Genomic DNA, 18,796 nt, shown 5'->3' with positions numbered 1-18,796 from the left:
CATTACAACTTGTGATGGACACACGAGAGAGCCTGTTATTCATTTCCCCATCGAGGCCCATACATTCCTTGATGGTCTTCTGGCACTTTCATTCCCAGGCCACCGGACCCGAGTTCAGTGAGAGGAAAAACCGAAGTCACTTTTAGTTTGTATGAAGACATGCAGCTAAGAGCATACTATTTGCTGTAATAACACATTACCTGCTAAGAACAATAATAGCCACCATTTACGGAGGGCTCACCATGTGCCAGGCACCGTATAGAGTACATTATGCCCATTACCTCATTTACCAGCAAAGCAGTTCCTAATGTTCAAGGCGCTAACCTCCATTCATTTTCATTAATGAGCATCATGGAAGCAAGAGACACAACACAGAGCTCAGAGCTGGAGGCTACAGCATCCAAAGTAACTCATTTATTAGAACACAGAGAATAAGAATACAATGCGGATGGAGAGAAAGCAAAGGGCACGACATCTTTCTAAGTGATTGAGCAGCCTTTCCTCTCTGCAGGTCACCCTGGACTTCCAAGCAACAGGCAAACCTGATCACATTTCCTCCCATCCCAGCAATGCCCACTCCCCTCATCTATTCCTGCTCTGTTCACTGACTCTATTGAGAGAAACCAAGGAGCTTACAATCGGACAGGACCAGAAGAAGAGAACCAAAAGCAAAGCCGCAAACATCACGTTGAAGCCCGATGATCCACCTACCTCGTCTTCATGACACTCAAATTGGTACATCCAAAAATTCTCCATCCTTCTGAGTGCTCCTTGGGCAGGAGGGCCAGCTCCAGTGCATCCACTCGTGAGCTGAGGCTAACTCCTGACCTCAGTGCCTGTCTGGCGGATCGTTTCCAGTGGTGTTAGGTACCCAAGTCAATAATGCAACTTGTAACAGGAGATGTGACCACCTCCCAGGGGGTCCAACCCACCCACGTTAACCCCTCGGTGCCCGAATGGACCGTGTAGTCGTGCGTCACTGGTTGAGCATCATCACCTGATGTTTTCTGAGAGGGGCTGGCTTGCCCCTTCTGGCAGTGATGCCTACTATTTCTGGGGAAAATAAACTTGGTTCTGAGGTGCTACCAGAAACTTTCACACGCTGTAAACTTTGCTACGTTTATAGAACCTGTGAAAAAAGCATCCAGCTCATGTGGAAAGAAGGGGCGGGAGCTGGGAAAAAGATGCTCTCTCCGGACCTGCGTCAAAATGCACCTGGGCACATGTTGAGAGTTTAGAGAACATTGTGGCCAGCCAGGACCTGGACCTCTGGGGGCACAGGATGCTGGAAGTGGACCCTCCCCACCTCTTCCTGTTCACTTTAACATTCATGCACTGCAATCTGAATAAGGGGGAGATGGCAAGCCAAGTATACAGACACAGAAAAGAAAGCTGCCCCCAAGGCCAGAATGGTTTGACCCAAAGGAACAGGTAAATCCAAATTGGGTTCAAGAGCTGGACCATGTCCACTGGTCCTCAGCAGACGAGAGGAAGGTCAAGACAAATACAAGTGGAACTGAACTGGAGGGGGCTCATGGAAACAGAGGCAGGAGACAGACAGACCTCCCAGGGTCAATGTACCTCTTAACAAGCCATGGCAATGGGGAAGGACATGGATGCATGAAAGCTGAAAGGCATAGAACATCCAAGAGACTCATCCTGATAGACGGCTTCAGCCTTCTTTCTCACCAAACCCTTTATCAGACATGCTCACTGGTCTCTGAATCCACCTGTTTAGTTAACAAGCTGTGATAGGGTCAAAAGGCAGAAAAGAGAAGCAAAGGCCCTGAATGATCCACAGCTGGAAAAAGCCACCCATGCTGGTCAACGGTTTCCTGTGCCGTGGACAACTCTGCAGGCCAGGGTGGGGAACAGGGTCAGAGAGACGGCGTCCTTGGGCACTTCTCGCTCCCTCCTTGCTTGTTCTTGTGTTTCTGACCACTCTTGCTGGCAGACAGATTGCACCTACTATAATCCGGGTCAGGCTGATGTCCCCTTTCAAGAAAGCCCTTCTCAAAATGGTGAGCAGTGCAGGAGGTATTCCTTCCTAATTTATAGCACTGGGCATCTCTCAAAACACTTTCTTCTTTCCATTAACTATTTAAAAGATAGAAAATCTCCGGCTGTTGATTCACAAGTGTCCAGATTGCACACTCCCTACCACTTACCTCTCCCCAGTTCATGGGTGAAGCCATTTTCCCCACTATCACTCTTAAAAATTGCTTTGGTTTGGATTCATGAACCACTCAGGACAGGCTGAAACCATCAGAATCTTCATTGCTGCTGTGGGAAGCTTGTAATTTTTTCAGTTATTAACCAGAGAACCACCATCACACGTAAGACTTAAAATCACCAGACTACAAAGAAAACCACTAGGCCTTCTGGAAAGTTATAGAAAGCCTCTACACATAGTGTCCTGTTGGCGCAACAGAATTCAGAATTCTTTCCCTGGCTCTCTTATTTTCATTCTTTCCCTCCTTTACTGTTCAATGTGCACTTGAAACCTGCTTAATTATTCACCGCTGCCTTCTCCATGCCTCATCAATAATGGATAACACCTGCGACAGAAAACTTCACCCACAGCAAGAAGGTGGTTGAGATGGAGACATAAAGAATAGGATCCACACTCCACCCCCGGGGGAGAAGTCAAGGCACCAAGATGATAGGCAGCCTCAAGGTCTGGTTTCCTGCATGGTTCTCTCAGCACCAATGAGATCTTTCAACTCTGTGCCTCTCAACCCTTTTTGCATCACGGCACATAGAGAAATGATAACGTTCGTACAATACGATGGGTCAACCGGAGGGGATCTGGAGGCTGCCAGGGATGAAGGCAGCATGCCCGGCGGCCCACGTGACCCTCATCCCCAAAGTCCAGGGGGCTCATCAGCATACTGGTTGAAAAGTTCTTCCTTAACTTATTATACTTGACAAAAAATTCTTTTGACACCAGCAGTCCCTTGAGAACAGTTAGAATCCTTTCACTTATGAAGAACCCACGTGGACATGATCGTTGCTTCAGGACAAACCCTCTTCTTCCCCTTTTCCACAGGCCCTCCTGAGTCTCAGCTTTCTCTGACATTCCTGTCTGCCTCACACACCCATTCCCTTCTTCACCACTTTGGCTTCATTCTCTGTCAGTCACTTCAGGATCTGTAGATCTGCCTATTTTCAGTTAGACAACAAAACAAATAAGCCTAGGAGTTGGTAACGGCTGGCAAGGTCAGCTAGGGGTGGACAAGGCCAAGAGCTGCTGCGTCCTCAGGTTTTAAGCCCAACAGCTCTTTGCTGGCATGAGGTAGTAACAGATACCAAATGTGGTGGGCAGACTTCTCAGATGGCTCCTGGGATCCCCACCTCCTGGTATTCAGACCCTTGTGCAATCCTCTCCCTGGGGAGACAGTGTGGGCTAATGACTTACTCTAAGCAATAAAATGCAGCAAAGGTCATGGAATGTCACCGTGTGACTGGGTTACAAAAGGCTGTGACTTCCATCTTGCTATCGGACCCTGCGGCCTTCTTGTCTTGCACACTTCATTAAGCAAGCTGCCATGTAGGAGACTGCGCATATGGGAAAGACTCAAGGATGCCTCTGGCCATTAGTCAGTTGGGAACTGACGCCTTCAGTCCAACAGCGTGTGAGGAGCTAAATCCCGCCAACAAGCACATGAGCTTGGGGGTCTTTCCCCATAGATCCTTAAGATGACTACAGGCCACTGACACCCTGATTGCAGTCTCTGAGAGACCCTAAAGCAGAGGACCAGCTAAGTTATGCCAGATTCCTGACCACAGAAACTGTGAGATAATCAATGTGGCTTGTTTTATGACACTAATTTCTGGGGCAATTTGTTACGTAGCACTAGACAGCTAAGACACTAAATAAGCCTCCATACAAAAGCCTCAAGAGCAGAGAAGGCTTGGAGGTCTGGCTGAGGGCTCAACAAAGGACTGGCCCACAGTACATGACACGCTCTGCACAGGTAGGGCCTGTGTCTATTTTCGCCAGGGCCTGTATCTCAGTTTCTGCTGTACCCCTGGGGTCTGGCACACTGCCTGATTTGTAGGAGGAACCTGAAAATATTTGTTGAATGAGTAGATGATAAATTGAGAGAGATTCTTCAATTTGTGACTAGGGATAGTAGTTGCAACTCATTCTGGTTCACTGACAAAATGAAGATTAGTGTAGCTTTGTGGCCAGGCCCTCTCTTATTCACAGACAAGGTCCTATATGTAGCTGGTGCTCCATTAAACACCAAAGTGTTAGCAGGGGAACAACTACAGTCATGCGGCATTTAACGACGGGGATACATTCTGAGAAACGCGTCTTTAGGTGACTTCATTGTTGTGTGAACATCATACAGTGTGCTCACACAAACCTACATGGTCCAGCCTACTACAAACCTAGGCTATATGGTACTAATCTTACGGGACCCCGTCCTATATGTGGTCCGTCATTGACTGAAATGTTCAGTGGCAAATGACTGTATAAGAATTCAACGTAATCACTTTATAGTACTTTGCATGGCAGATGGTTGAGAACATGTTTATTCCTTTGATATCATTCACTTGTCTAAGGAGAGGTTTCCTATCTGTTTCTGAAGTGGGCTTGGTGAAACACACTGGGCTCATTTATTCCGTCCTGGCAGCAGATCTTTTGCTTCTAAGGTTATGCTTCTGGATAAGCTTCCGGGATGTTGACCTAGAGGGTGTGCCCACCCTCTTTTTCTAGACAGTCTGATCCATAAACAAGATGGTCTTAGAGCCAACACTTGGACATATACTCCTTCATAGCAGGCCAGGAGAACACTCTGAGTAAGCATGACTGGAGTCTAGTCCTTTTCAGGCCACAAATGGAGATAGAATGGAGCTAACTATTCTAGGGCAATCTTCCCTGCTCCTCCACCCACCAAGAATACATCTATTCCAGCCAGGAATTGATTGGGGAAATCAGGCCCCCACAAAACATATATTCATCCTAAAGTCTGTCTACTTGATTTTGGATCCCATTTCAACTCCATCTCTTGCTATCTAGGTCCTCAAAAAACTATGGCTGACCAGAACTCCCTGTGGAGGTGTGGATCAGCAAGAGGAAACCTCTCAGTCCAAAATACCTTAACAGGAATCCTTCACGAAAACGCAGTCCTTCGGCAGCAAAACGGTTCTTCTCACTTGCCCTTGTAAGCTTGACAACACAACCGCAAAGTCAACAGGAAAAGATGCAGCTAACAAGTCTTAATGAATTAGCATGTGCACTTGACCTTGATCAATAGTTTCTTAGCAACAGTCAAAAAAAAAAAATCCATGTAGGCTGATGCTGAATTCAAGGCAGGGGGAAAGGGAGAGAGGACAGGGAGGAGGTGACGTCAAGAAAATCAAGGCCCAGATGAAGCCAGGATGTTTCTCCATCCTTGTTACAACATCTTTCTCAAAATTAAAAAAAAAAAAGGTGGGCACAAAAGTGCACACGATCAGGGCAGGTGTTAACATCAAGCCCTCACTTCCTGGGACCTTCTTCTCAGCAGGAGAGTGGCTGGTTTCTGACTAAGAAGTGTTAGTGCTGAAATGGCTTCGGCCTCAAAATACTTTGTCTAGTTGGTCTCTGGAACTGGGGATGCCAATAAAAGGCAAGTGTGACCTGAAGGGGCTGGTGCATGTTGCCATTACCACAGATCAGCAGTTTAGTCTGACTTAATCAGACCAGTCCTGGCAAAGAAGGCTGATGATAGGGTGCTGCATAAGGTGGACACGGAGACCCCAGGTCATTCAGAATGCCTGCCCAGGATGGAAGGCACCATGAGGGCCTGGGAGGGATCTGAGTGCTGGGGGAAAGCAAATGGAAACACCAGCCTGGAGCAGGTGCAGAAGCTAACTCCCTCTGATTCACAGTTTGCCAATGACAATCCTCAATTTAAGTGAGCTTTGACCTACTAAGGCAACTAAGTACCCCAAACTTGTGATTCTTATTTCAAATTTCCATAGAGGACTCTACGTCTGCAAAACCATTTTCTCTAAGTCACCCTGGGAAATAAATCTGATAAATCATTTTACTGATGAGGACTCTGAAGCCGAGGAAGAAGGCAGATGACCAACTCAAGGTAACTGCAGCAGGTCAACTGTGGGGCGAAGATTTACATGTAATGAAGACTTAAGGAGCATCAACTTTGTGTGACTTGCTCTGAGATATGAGCGGAGAAGACACTATGCCTGCAATAGTCTGGCAGTGAATAATAGAGGCAACAGGCTAGTGCATGTGGGACAAGTAGAAAATAAGACAGTAAAGAATTAAGTGTTAAATGGTAGTCTGCAGTTTAAGACAGTGATTAACAATTTTGACAGGGCCTCAGAAATATTGATGCCAAGACCTGACCTCCAGAGAATCTAATCAGGACTTTTGGAATCCTGGAATCTGTTTAAAGAGTGGGCCCCTGACTGTATTGAATGGGAATGTGATCTGCATGGAGGTGAGAGCCAGAGGGTAAGAAGTGTGGCATGGAGGCATGTCTGGACAAACAGAAGTAGATTTGGAACTGCTAAGTTCAAGGTCAATGAGTAAGGTTAGCCCAGGCCATGGAGGGTGGGGGTGGGTCTTTACATGTCGAAGAAGCCCTTTGGTCTTAGTTCAGTGGGGTCTGCCTAGTCGTGCCTGGAATTTCCTAGGAAATTACTTCCTGGGAGAACCTCTTTGCTTTTGCCCAAGACAAGGGAAATTAGATGTCCAGGCTGATTTGCCCTCAAAAGCTCTGTGAAATGTGTCAAAGATGGTGACCAGCAGGCTGAGGCCTCTGAGTCACATAATCCAGCTATATGTAGCTCTTCTGTCTGGGAAACTGAGGCCAAAATGCCTAGCTGAGCTCCAAATCTCCTTGAATCCATTACCAGCCTTAGTTGGTTAGTTTCTGGTGTCCACTGGCAGGGTCTGACCAATGAAAGAGCTCAACTAGGCATGCCAAGCAGGCAGTCGAGTGTCTGTTGTTTCAATATGTGATACAGCAGGAGAGAAAAACTGGCAGTGGAATTCTTCAGGAAAGTGAGCTGGCCTTTGTTGAAATAAAACAACATCCTCTCTACGGCTGCTCTCAAGAAAGTGGCCAGTGAAAGTTGTGTTTCAAAGCAAAAGGATTGAGAAACTACATTTTGTATTAAAAACATGTCACCAATTACACATGTAATGGGAGTATTTCTCATTTTGGAGATGATCCCATTTATAGATAAATTACATTTCATAATTCCCCAGGACTACATGGGCCCGGGATTTAACTGCATTATATATGGAATTCAATTCTCTATGATATATCTGTTTCTCTCCCTGCACCTTCCCCTCCTCCCTTATGCAGTCCCAGCCCACTTATCAGAAAATATCGAGAGTGTACAGTTGGAGGAGCTGACACCATTTTTCTTAAGACTCCTGGGAAGTTTTTTGAGCCCCAACTTATTAAGTGAGCACATCAGACACCCAAACCGTGGCCCTGTGTGCTGCATTTCTCTCTGGAAGGTGATAAAATTCCCTCTGGCTAAATCATCCATTTCCTTCCCCGCTGCTTGTCCCATCACTTCTGGGCAGTTTCACATTTATGCCGGCTAGTGACACGACCCATTTAAAAAAGTTGAGAAAGATTCCTCTTGGGAGAGGGGTCAGGTGAAGAGAAAAAATTGGAGCCTGGGGGTTAACAAAATCAATCTTTCCCAACACTTACTTTCATTCCAAGGAGCAAAAAGTAATTGGAGACCTTGCCTCCTGCTGGGCAGATCATCAGACAAGTTTGCTTGGGTGATTCCAATGGCAATGGTCTGATGTCCGTGGGGAGACACCTGCCCTGGCCTGCAAATGGGGCCTGCCTGGAGCTGAACTGACAGGTGAAACTCTAAAGTGAGTTAAAAAAAAAAAAAGAAAACACCAGAGAGAATGCTTCAAATCCAGGAGGACAGGGTAAAAACAGACATTCTCCTACCTCCTTTTGTTTTTTTCATGATTGAAATGATTTGCTCTCCAAAAGGGATTTCAAGGTCAAGCCTTTTCATTTTGAAGTTGTAACAGGAAGATCATCACATCTTTAAGAAAATTACCCCAGTCATATCAGGTCCTCAAAATTCATAGAACAATGGCTCATTTTTTGTTATCGACAACTAAATTCTGTTACTTAGGGCATTACTTCCCATGGGCAGGGGCACGACAATCTACTGCTGATCCTAAGTTGCAGAATGGGCCATTAAATGTACTCTGGTAAAGGAAGGCCTCTTGAAAACATTTCATTTTTAAAGCAAAAGCCATTAACCTAAATAAGTATAAAGCCTGAGCAGCAATCAGTGCATCCACATTCGACCTCAGCGAGCATCCTTCCCACGGCAGTTATTAGCATCCTTGCTGCTCTCCTTCCCACATATGTTCAGTGGTTTCCAAACTCTAAGCCCATTATCAAGCCCACAGCTCCTGAACGCTTCAGGTTTTTCATTGTCAAGGTGCAAATCCACTTACCAATTAGGGTTGTTCACCTTGAGGAGTATAGCCCCCGTCTTGACCTACTTTTCACTTCTTTCCTCTGATGTGTGACCTTAAGCCAGATGGAAGTGTGCATGCTTAATACATACACAAACAGCATGTAATTAAAATGAAAAGCCTAGAACACTTATCACCGTATAACATAGTTAATAAAGCAATCATTTTCTATAAATTGTGCACATAATATACAGAAGTGTTTGCCTTCTCTATTTTTTCAAGGAAACTAATAATGAGATAATCTCTTTGTACAGTGAGTGATCTCTGAATAATGAGTCCAACTCTTTTATATTTTTTAACTTAAGGCTAAAAAATACACTATAGTTTTAAAAGTCAAACAATACGGCTTGTGGAAAAACTGAAGTCCTCTTGCCTACTCCTCCCCTCCCCATGGTCCCATTCCCAAGTCGTGAGCATTTCTTCTGGTATTTCCATATTCATAAAAAGCATATTTTACATGCCCTCACCTTGATTTTTCAATTTTAGATATTAATTCCTGGCTTCTACCATAAAAGACTAGGATTTATCTTTTGAGACTGCACCTTCCTCATCCTCTCAATGTTACAATTTTTGGTTAATCAACATTCACGTTTGTATTCTGCAGACTGTGCACATGCGGAGACGCATGCATATGATGATTGCATTTCTTGCCTGTATAACCATTGTTTTTAGTGAGGTAAATAACTGCATTGTTTTCCCATTTGCTTAGTTTTCTGTGGACTGATCAATAATTTATGCAAAACTCTCCTAAAACAATCCAATATTCCTCTCAGTAAAAACATGTTAGGAAATCTGTCCTTTCCACCCTTTCTGGAAGCCTCCTACCTGGAGCCCTCAAAGCTCCCATCCACGCTGCACTGGTTGCTCCCCTGGCCTTCTACACAGCTGTCATCTGGGCTCTCCTCCCCCGTCACCCTGGGGAGTCCCTTTGTCTCTTTCCCCTGCTGGACCCCCTGTTCCTCAGACCTCGCATCTTCTTTCTTGATTTACACCATTTTGGGGAGCAATCCTCTAGCAGGTCCCTGAGAAAGGTTGCATGCAAGGTAGCTTTTCTGGGACCCTGCATATCTGAAACATCTTTATTTCACCTTCACACTTATTTGGAAATCAGACTGAGCGTAGGCCTCCCAATCTCGTGTTGCTTCAGAGAAGCGCAACACCATTGTGATCCCTGAGCACCGGCAACCTGTTTTTACCTCTCTGAGACCCTGCAGGGTCTTCTGTTTCTCCCTTCTGCTCTGAAACTTCTGTGGGGTCTTGTTTATTTCATTGTTCTAGGTACCCAGTGGAATCTTTTCATCAGGAAATTCTCATGTCCTTTGGTTCTAGGAAACAGTCTTTCATAATTTCTCCCCCCATTTTATCTATATTTTTACTACTTTAACCCTTTTGTCTTAACTCTTATACTTTCTTGAAGAATCTCTACTTTGTCCTCAAACCTTCCTATTGAAGTTTATTTGAATTTTAAATTTCTGTTGTCATATTTCTTCGTTTGAGTTTTTTTTCTAAGAATGTTCTCCTTTTAAATGGCATCCTATTCTAATTTAATGGCTTCCTTATCATCTCCCTTTCTGAGGATATTGAGTGTAAGTGTTTTATAGTTTTTCTCCTGCTCTGAGCCTTGCCTTTATTTCTCCAAGTTTCTTTTTCTATTTGTGTGCCTTTGTCTTTCATATTAGAGACCTTCTTCAAATGTCTGGTGATCCTCAGCTATACAATCATATTTAAGAGTGGGTCACCAAAAGGCCTCTGGGAAGATCCGTGGGTGGCAGTCACCTTCACTGTGGGGTGATTAGGTGAGCACCCAGGTGTTACGCTGGGAAATCCCCCAACATCAGTATCTGTAGGTATTTTCTCTTGGGGCTGTTTCCTCAGAGGGGCCTGGGGGCTGGGGGTGGGTGGGTTCTAAGCCTGGCTGCATGGGCTGGAGAAGGGACCTGGAATTTAATGTCTCCTGTAACAGACTTTCAAATAATGGTGTTTTTTTTTTAACCACACTCCCATACTCCTGGTATCTGGTATCTCAAATTCCTGAGCCTTTCTTGGGGTCCACAGCACAAAGCCTCACAGACAACTTGGCAGAGGAGAGAAAACAGAAAGCTCATCAGAGTATTATTAGTCAGAATCGAACAGGCTATCTTGTGGTAACAAACTACCCCCAAATCCCCACGGCTTAAAACAACAAAGGATGATTCATCTCTCACCCACAGTACACGTCCACAGGGTTGGTAGCCCTGCTCATCACAGGCACTTGGGACCCATGCTGACAGAGGCTCTGCCATCTTGTGACACGGCCCTAACATAGGCTTCAGAGGAGGAAGCATGCTTTGAGCTGCTCCTGCCTAGAAGTAGCAACAAGCTTCACTGCTCCCATTTCACTGGCTACACCTAACTTCCAGGGGATGAGGAAGTGCAGAGCAGTCCTCCCTGTGCTTGAAAGAAGAGGACAATGGGAAATACTGGGGAGCACTAACATCTCCCACAGCCAGTCATCACCTTGGTGTTGCAAAATTTTGTTGTTTTCATCTGCTGCTGTTTCCTCTGTCTCTTGGTGCTTGTGGTTTTCCATATTTTTATTATTTTACTGTCATTTTAGTGTAGCTTTAGGAGGGAGCAGAGATAAACACCATTTCAAGCTGCACAACACACCACTCCAAGTAGCCAAAACCCTCCATTTATGCTGAGTCCCTGCCACCACCCTTCTCTGATTCTCCCATGACTGCTCCCCACTCAGAATGATTCTGTTGCCTACAGAGACATCAGTGGGCTGTGGAACCTTTCAGAACTGGTCACTCATTAATGATATTTTTCAAGAAGTGGGTTGGGAGATAGTTTTCAAATATACCTGGAAAAGAGAAACTCTTTACTAGAAGCAATGCACTGCATTTTTTTCAAATTTTCAGAAAACAATTACTTTCACTCAGTGCTGAGCATCTAGGACGTGTTCGCTAAGTTCTTGCTAATGAGCAATCCTATCTTCAGGTGCTGCACAGCTCACCAGCTAACAAATGCCAATTTGCTCCAAGTGAAGAGAAAAAGGCTAACGCTTTGAGGGATTTAAAGGTAGTGTTAGAAGCAGATTTAGCTATCAGCCATTACGGCTGGCAAGTGGTAATACAGGTGTTTGTTTACCTCCTTCGATTTGTTTCACTGTACTTTCAGAGCGTGCCATTTTGAGAAGGCACTGCTTTTGTAATAAGAATTCCAGGGCCACTCCTCCAGGGCTGCCGACCATCATCACAGTAGGACAGCCCCTTTGGTTAAAACCGTATCTGTGCTAATAAAAGATGTAGTTAAGTCTCAAATCCACAGATCTTACGTGGGGAAACTGCCCACATGATCTTTTACACACTTAAGAATCACACAGAGAATTTATGAAACAAAACAAGGCAACAGCCCCCTCCCAGAAAAAAACCTACCAAAGCAAAAAACCCAGATCACTGGGCCCCACCTTAGGTCTTCTGATTTGGAAAGGAAAGGCAGTAATTTGTATTTTTAACAAGTACCTCCCAGACAGACTTCAGATCACATTGCTTTTAACACATTGTGGTACTTTTCCATTTTCTACAACAGCATACATGAAATGAGCATTCGGTAAATATTTTTTGATGTTGAGGTGGAAATCAGCAGAATGTATATGCTTCTATTTCTTCCCCTATAATACCATCAAAGAGGTAGCAAATGAAAGTCTTTCCTATAAATATGGCATGACAGATGAAATACAACCCACCAATTCAAATGGCTTAAAAATGACTGGAGGGAATATTTTAAAGCACAGGTTTCGGTTTTGCTTTGTATTAACTATTCATAATCCCGTAAGCCCTGCTCACCAATTTCTTAGCATTAAGCTGAATTTCTGACAGTACAGGTTTCTAAAGCATCATTCAATATTCTATAATTAATTCTACTCTTTGAATGAAACATCAAGCAAGAGGATTAAGTTGTTCTCCTAGTTCAAATGAAGAAAACCCAGCCCCCAGCCCTAGTGAAGGCTGTGCTTTGGGTTCACTGTCATGCTTCAGGGACGACATGGTTAAGCCGGACATTTCAAGGAGCTGGTGCCCATGAGAAAGCTGAAGGAAGAGGCCAGCATCTGGACCAAATGCTCCTGCAGCTTCTTCTCTGATGGCTTTCCAAGTTTCTAAAAGGATGTAGAACTTGGCCTCTTGCCAGCTCCCTACTTTTGAAAACCTTTGCAAATGCTTGGTGCAATCCCTCTGTCCAGGAGGAAATCTGGAGGGAGCTGGAGGTCATAGAGAATTCTCGATGTGAGCGCACCTGTTTTTAACCGTTTGAATGTGAAGCCTGGAAAACAGAGGAGAGATTACAGAGCATCACTGACCCATTGCTGCCCCCTTGCTGGGGAGCACGCAGATCCTTTCTCGACCAGTGTCCAACCTTTCCTTAAGGGTGCCAGCGACTTAATCAGCTAACAGCAAAGTTGACTGTTACTAAAAGAGGAGGTGAATGACACTTCGCTGCCCTGCATAGCCCTTTACGTATAAGTAAAATGAACAAACAGCTTCCATTAATGGTTTCTCACTCCCAAAGATATACTGAGAAATAGCCTGGTGCAATCATAAAATACAGAATTAAATGAAATCGAATTTAACCTCTTGACCTTTTTTCTACTGCAAGCTCCCATTTTAAATGAAATTGCTTAAAAATTATTCAAGAGAATGGAAAAGTGAGCGTCAGTGTAGGAAGACACTATTTAGAGCCAGGTAGCAGGGGCAAAGGTTAGTCTTCTTGATTTATTTTGAATAGATTGTGACACCCACGCTTGCCATGTTATCAAATTTCTTGGGTATTTCAAAAATGGAAAATGTCGACAGGGGCGGCAATAGCTTTCCGCAGCTCTTCAGGAGGAAGCACAATTCAGTTTAAAACGCAAATTTGTCTTTTGTAAAGTGAGAAGGACGCTCTGGTACGAACAGAAGTGAAAATTAAACACTTACTGAAACCAACCACGAAGCACTGGGTGAGTAAAAAAACTGGAGAAACCCCTGGAAGGACAGGGCTCAGGATTTCCTCCAAAGAGGCCACATGCCTGTCCCAAACCTTTACGGGCCTGCTTTAAGGCAGCGGTTCTCACTGTGGTCCTGGGACCAGCAGCACCAGCAGCACCTGGGAACTTGTTAGTGGCAATGCTGAACTTCCCCTGAGCCCTGTGAGCCTGGAAAACAGCGAAGGTTAAGGAAACCTCCCCACCTTTTGTGTTTGGGGAAACTGCCTACTGCAAAGAACCCACTTCCCCAGGCGACTTAGACAGGACCGCCCCCCCACCCCCAGTCCCCAAGGCTAGACACAGACCCTTCGAATTCCCATTCTTTGCCTCACAAATGACTGGCTGAACTGATTAATCAGAACAAAACGCTTGTTAAGCAGCCTTTGGTTAAGCTTCTCTCGTTCCTCCAGGTCCCTGAACTTTGGCCAGCCGACAACCCCTCCTCAACAGCCGCTCGGAGAACAGGCTGGTCTCAGGTTAAAACAGTCTCTCCTCTGCTTGACTGCATTATTCAAGCCACTCTTTCAACCCACTTCCTCACGTCTTGTTCTTTCTAGCCTTGTTTACTCCTCCCTAGAAAAGAAACCCCCTTTTTGCCCAAATCCGGAGACCTCCGCAGATCTTCCAGGCCGCGGTTCCTCCATGGCAATAGTCCTTTCCAATAAAGTCTCTCCTTACTCAATCCGTACCTGTTTTGTATTTGACGTTGGAAACACAAATTCTCAGGCCCCGCCCCAGACCTTCTAAAGGAGAAACTAGGGGCGGGGGTTGGTGCGCCTAGAAATTAATTTCTGAACAGGCGCTCCGGGAACAGTTTGACCACAGACTGACAGCAGTCCCTCTAAGGGTCTGATAAGCTCGTTCAACACTTCAACTCCCTCCCACCTGCATTTTACTCACAGGCGCTTAAGCGTAAGCTGTTTCTGAGGCTTACGGTGGACATGTTTTTAGCGTCCCCAGAGATCATTTATCTCATAGTCATTTCCCAATGACAAACAAGGCCACACAGCACCTGTCTGCGCTCCTGGCCGTGCGTGGAGCTGAGCAAGCCCGAACCCGCTCATACTTACATCTCCATCCACCGGCCTCTGGTCATCACAATCCCTGGTGGGGCTAATGTCCTGGCGCATGACCCAGATGGGCTCTTTGGGCTCGTCGGGGGTGTAAGGCGAACGGATGGTCCTGGTTTTCACCTCCTCGATGGCCTCCTTGATGTCCTTGATGGCCAGGGAAATGGCATCCCTCTTCTCCTTGCTGTACCGCTGCACCGCCTCGCCGCCCATGGTGCCTGCAGCCCGCTGCTGCCCTGCCAGCGCCTGCAGCCCGGGGCTGTCGGGGCGGCCCCCGCCCGGGGTGGGGGCGCGCTCCAGGTCCTGCTCGGCCTCGGGCATGTCCTCGGCCGCCTTGTCAAGGCTCTGCGAGCTCATGCTCTGCTTGACCTCGGCCACGATCTGGTCGATGTCCTCCTCCTGCTCGTAGCTGTCCATGCGCGGGTAGGGTGCGAACTCGGCTTCCTTCTCGGGACTGTCGGACTCGCCGTCGGAGCGCTCATCATAGTGGTGCAGCCGCGCGCCCAGGGCCTCCTGGCGGTACGCGGCGGCCTCGTCGCGCTCCTGCTCGTACAGCCGCAGCCCGTCGCGCGCATCCAGCTCGGGAGCGTCCCTGATCTCCTCGTACACGTGCTCCTGGAGGCCCCCGTAGTCGGCGTAGGGCTCGGCGTAGGGCTCGTCCTCGCCGCGGTGAAAGAGCCGGTGCGTATACACGTAGCCTGAGTAGGCGGCGTTCATGGCCTCCTCGTGTTCCAGAGAGTGGAAGTGCAGGTGGTTGGGCAGCGCGCGGCGATGTGTGGCCTCGGCGTGCTCGGCCTCCGCCTGCTCCGTGTACTCCTCGGCCTCGGGCCGGTACTGCACGGCGTAGGCGCTCTCGTCCTCGGGGTCCTGCGCGCGCTCCGCCTCGTAGCCGTCGCGGGCCGCGGCGATCACGTCGCCCTCGGCCGTGTCCGTGTGGTTGTGGAAGCCGCTCTCCGTGCTGGCCGAGCGCGCCAGGCACTCCCCGCGCTCCTCCTCCTCCGGCTGGCCCGGCTGGGCGCCGAGGTCCTCGACGGCGCGCCCGCGTGCGGGGCGGCCCGCATAGTGCTGCTGCAGCTGCTCCTCCTCCACCTCGGGGCGCTCCAGGTCGGCCTCCACCGACTCGTTCACCTCTCCGCCTGCCGCCTCGTCGGTCACCTCCACCTCCGCGGCCCCCTCCAAGTGGTTCATGGTGGGCGTCGGGGACGGCTGGGAGAGAGGCTGGGTCGGCTCAGTGCGCTCTCATTTTGCTCCACCCGGCTGGAAAAGCAAGAAGGGGAGGAGCTGTTAGGTGGTTCAGACTGTAGTCATGAGCTGAGTACCAAGATAACCGTAAAAACAGCCGCTATTGATCCCTTCTGAATCTGGGTCAATTAAAAGCTGATTGCAAATTTAAGCTCAGTCTGACAGCACATAGTTCATTTTCTTTGTAGCATGTATCGTAATTTGTAATTACATATCTGCTTGTTTCATTGCTTCCCGGCACTCTTCCTTCCCACCCCTCAGACTGAGACCCTCAGGAGCACGTTGTTCTCCATCATGCTTACTATTCAGCTTCCATCTCTGATGCTTATGAATAAAGAGTACTACTGAATTGAATAGGCCAATTGACACATTTTCCATCTGCTGAGGGATAAATCTCTCAAATTAAACTAGGATCCTAGATACTTTAGAAACGAGTCTTTAAATAAATTTCAAGGAGAAAAAATAATCTTGAAATGTTTTGAAGCCATTGCTGTCAATACAAATACGCAGCCGATCTGAGCGAGGCTGTCAACCATGAATGGCTTCACCTCCTGTCGTTACTGGCTCTGTTACCTCAGACAAGTGGCTTAATTTTCTGGACCTCCGCTAGGAGACTGGACTCATTTCCTACAGCAGGATGTTAACAGCTCTTCCACAGGGAAAAAAGACTCCATGGTAAATAAGTTTGGGCAATATTGACTTAGAGTTGACTTTTTTTTTAAAGATTTTATTTTTTCCTTTTTCTCCCCAAAACCCCCCGGTACATAGTTGTGTATTTTTAGTTGTGGGTCCTTCCAGTTGTGGCATGTGGGATGCCGCCTCAGCATGGCTTGACAAGCGGTGCCATGTCTGAGGGCAGGATCCAAACCAGCGAAACCCCAGGCTGCCAAAGCAGAGCACAGGAACCCAACCACTCGGCCGAGGGGCCAGCCCCTAGACTTGACTTTTAATTGTGAGTATTCAAAGGAAGGGAGATACAGCATGCAGGGTTTCCCAAACTTGTTTCTAGGAAATGCTTTTTTTGTTGTTGTTGTTGAGGAAGATTGGCCCTGAGCTAACATCTGTGCCCGTCCTCCTCTCTTTTGTATGTGGGAGGTGGCCACAGCATGGCTTGATGAGTGGTGTGTAGGACTGCATCGGGGATTTGGCCCGGGTGCTTGCGAACTGGAGCCCGGGAACTTAACCACTATGCCACTGGGTGGCCCCTCTAGGAAACACGTTTGTCCTAGAGGCCAGAGTTCTGACAAATTACACTTAAAGAAACACTGACTAGCCCACTTCCCATGTACACCCTGGATCTAAAATTCTGTCATTCTGTAAATTACCATTATAGCCGGAACTGCATAGTATGGTTAATTTCTTAAAAATATGGGTAGGTCTCTTTACCTATTTCCAGAGGAATTTGTAGCTAGAGAGAGAGATTTGGTTTTACCTCTCTCAATTCTTATCACAAAATAGCTTTATAGCATAATCTGCGTCTAGTGTATGGAAATAAATACAAAGGATGTAAAGAACAACAAAAACAAGCAGGGTCCCTATGATCTCAAGACACCTGTGGTAAATGGGGTCAACAATGTGTGCAGACTTTTCTCAGAGTGTTCTTTTCGGGAGCCCATGTTACAAATGAACAAAAGGGATGGGCAGTACACTGTTTAATGTAAAAGCAGAAAGCTCCTGGAGGACCAGCGCCATCTGATTGACTCTCTAATATGGGGATGCATTATATTCTACTCAGCTCCCCACCACAACCACAGCAATTTCCTTCAAGCACTATGACAATCCCAGTAGTCAAGGAGGCCATTTTGGAGCTACCAAGTTCACATTCAAGCAAAGGATCATCTTTCCCCCATTCTTCGATAGAGACACCCCTGACTGACATACACTGGAGGAATGATGATGGATCCTTATTGCTTCCCTCCTTCCAAAGAGTCCCACTTTAGACCCAATTTCCTTTGAAAAATTGTGGCCTCCTTTTGTCAACCTCTTAGAACAGTGACTGTGGATGAGGTATAAGAAAGTTCTCCAAAAGTAAGTATGAGTCTCTATTCAGACTTGGATGGATGGTTAATGCTCTGAACAGAAGAGGCAAGGATTGGTGCTGAGGGCCCCCTGGTTAAGGGGCCTCCAGTGGATCATGGAAAATACAAAACAAAGATTCAATTCAATACAACACATGGACAAGAACAGCCTACCCATGTTTCCTTTATAAGGACTCTCTGGAAAAGACAACAGAGAATTAAAAACCACATTAATGTACAAATCTAAGTCTGATGAACATACAGCAAGTGTTCACAGAGAGGGATACTAAGCATACTAAACACTTCTCCAGGTATTGTTACCGTACTGCGGTATGTCGGCTGTGTGCAAACAGTGTGAGAAATACGATAACAACCATCCAAGGCACTGAATGGCCAACAATTACCATAAACAGCTGCAGAACTGACCAAAACACTGTCTTCAGTGAAAATAGATTTTCTCGATGAAAATTTATTGATACATGTATTAAAAACAAAGTTTAGTTCGTTCTGGGTTAGAATTGTATTTGATGAGCAAATGGGGCCTTCCCATAGAGCACTGACTGATTCAAAGGAAATGGGATTTCCATGTACGTGCATACACTAAATCATGGTAAAGAAGGTTACAAGAAACCCCATTCTTTGGGGGAAAATACTGTTAAAATCATGTAGTTAGGTACAGCCGAGCTTCCTGTTCAGTAAGTGCATTCTCCTCATACCCCCAGCCCCAAGCCTCAGGGGAGTGTTTATGTGGGGTGTCTATATTTCACTCTCTGCCATGCTTCCAAGAATATAGTTTGGGTTGTGGTATTGGCAACACGCTAATTAATACCAGACATTGATTGGAGGGCTTTCCCTAGAACAAAGGCAACTAGCAGCTTCTAAGGACAGAGCTGACATTGGTCAGGTCCATTGGTAGCACATGAGAGGACTGTTCCCCATACCCAGGGAACTTTGGGGTGGTATTTAT

General features: G+C 46.5%; 1 protein-coding gene across 5 annotated transcripts in view; it reads right to left on the bottom strand.

The window, feature by feature from the left end:
* The window catches only part of APBA1 (amyloid beta precursor protein binding family A member 1), a 215,195-nt gene that overhangs the window by 49,211 nt on the left and 147,188 nt on the right, over positions 1-18,796 (bottom strand). For all 5 annotated transcript variants that reach the window (XR_011497275.1, XM_070495556.1, XM_070495554.1 and 2 more), the window contains one exon: positions 14,570-15,826. Coding sequence is in view for 4 of the 5 variants with exons in the window: in XM_070495556.1 (XP_070351657.1) it covers positions 14,570-15,757 (1,188 nt within the window). In the remaining variant the exon portion in view is untranslated. The remainder of the gene's footprint in view (positions 1-14,569; positions 15,827-18,796) is intronic.

This window comes from Equus asinus, chromosome 23, assembly GCF_041296235.1.
Source record: "Equus asinus isolate D_3611 breed Donkey chromosome 23, EquAss-T2T_v2, whole genome shotgun sequence".
Lineage (NCBI taxonomy): Eukaryota > Metazoa > Chordata > Mammalia > Perissodactyla > Equidae > Equus > Equus asinus.
Note: the sequence above shows the minus strand (reverse complement) of the source record. Positions and strands in the feature narration are given on the sequence as shown.